Source organism: Penaeus monodon, chromosome 27 (assembly GCF_015228065.2).
Source record: "Penaeus monodon isolate SGIC_2016 chromosome 27, NSTDA_Pmon_1, whole genome shotgun sequence".
Taxonomy (NCBI): Eukaryota; Metazoa; Arthropoda; class Malacostraca; order Decapoda; family Penaeidae; genus Penaeus; species Penaeus monodon.
In genome coordinates, this window is record NC_051412.1 from 34,926,575 (window position 1) to 34,926,969 (window position 395).

Genomic DNA, 395 nt, shown 5'->3' on the forward strand with positions numbered 1-395 from the left:
ATCAGCGTGCAGCCAGAGTCCCTCCTGATTACAGACGTCGGCGAGTTCCTTCAGCGGGTCGTAAGCCCCAAGAACCGTACTCCCGCAGGTGGCGCAGACGAAGAAGGGCTCCTTGCCCTCGTCTCGTACTCGCTTCACGGCCTTCTTCAGCTCCTGCGGGATCATGCGCCCTAAGGAATCTGTCTTGACCTGTACGACGTTATCTAGGCCTAAGCCCATGGTGACGGCGGCCTTCTTGATCGAGTAGTGGCTCTGGAATCGAGGTTGGGTGTTAGTGGCGAGTTTGGCGTGTTTGGCGAGTTTAGTAGATTGGTTAGTTTGGCGTGTTTGGCGGGTTTAGGGGCTTGGTGAGTTTGGCGAGATTTTCGGGTTTGGCGGGTCTTTCGTTTATTGGC

General features: G+C 55.9%; 1 protein-coding gene across 1 annotated transcript in view; it reads right to left on the reverse strand.

Moving 5' to 3' along the window:
- LOC119590801 (cysteine sulfinic acid decarboxylase-like) overlaps window positions 1-395 on the reverse strand; it is a 6,467-nt gene that overhangs the window by 4,750 nt on the left and 1,322 nt on the right. The window contains exon 3 of the mRNA XM_037939528.1: window positions 1-252. Coding sequence (XP_037795456.1) covers window positions 1-252 — 252 coding nt within the window. The remainder of the gene's footprint in view (window positions 253-395) is intronic.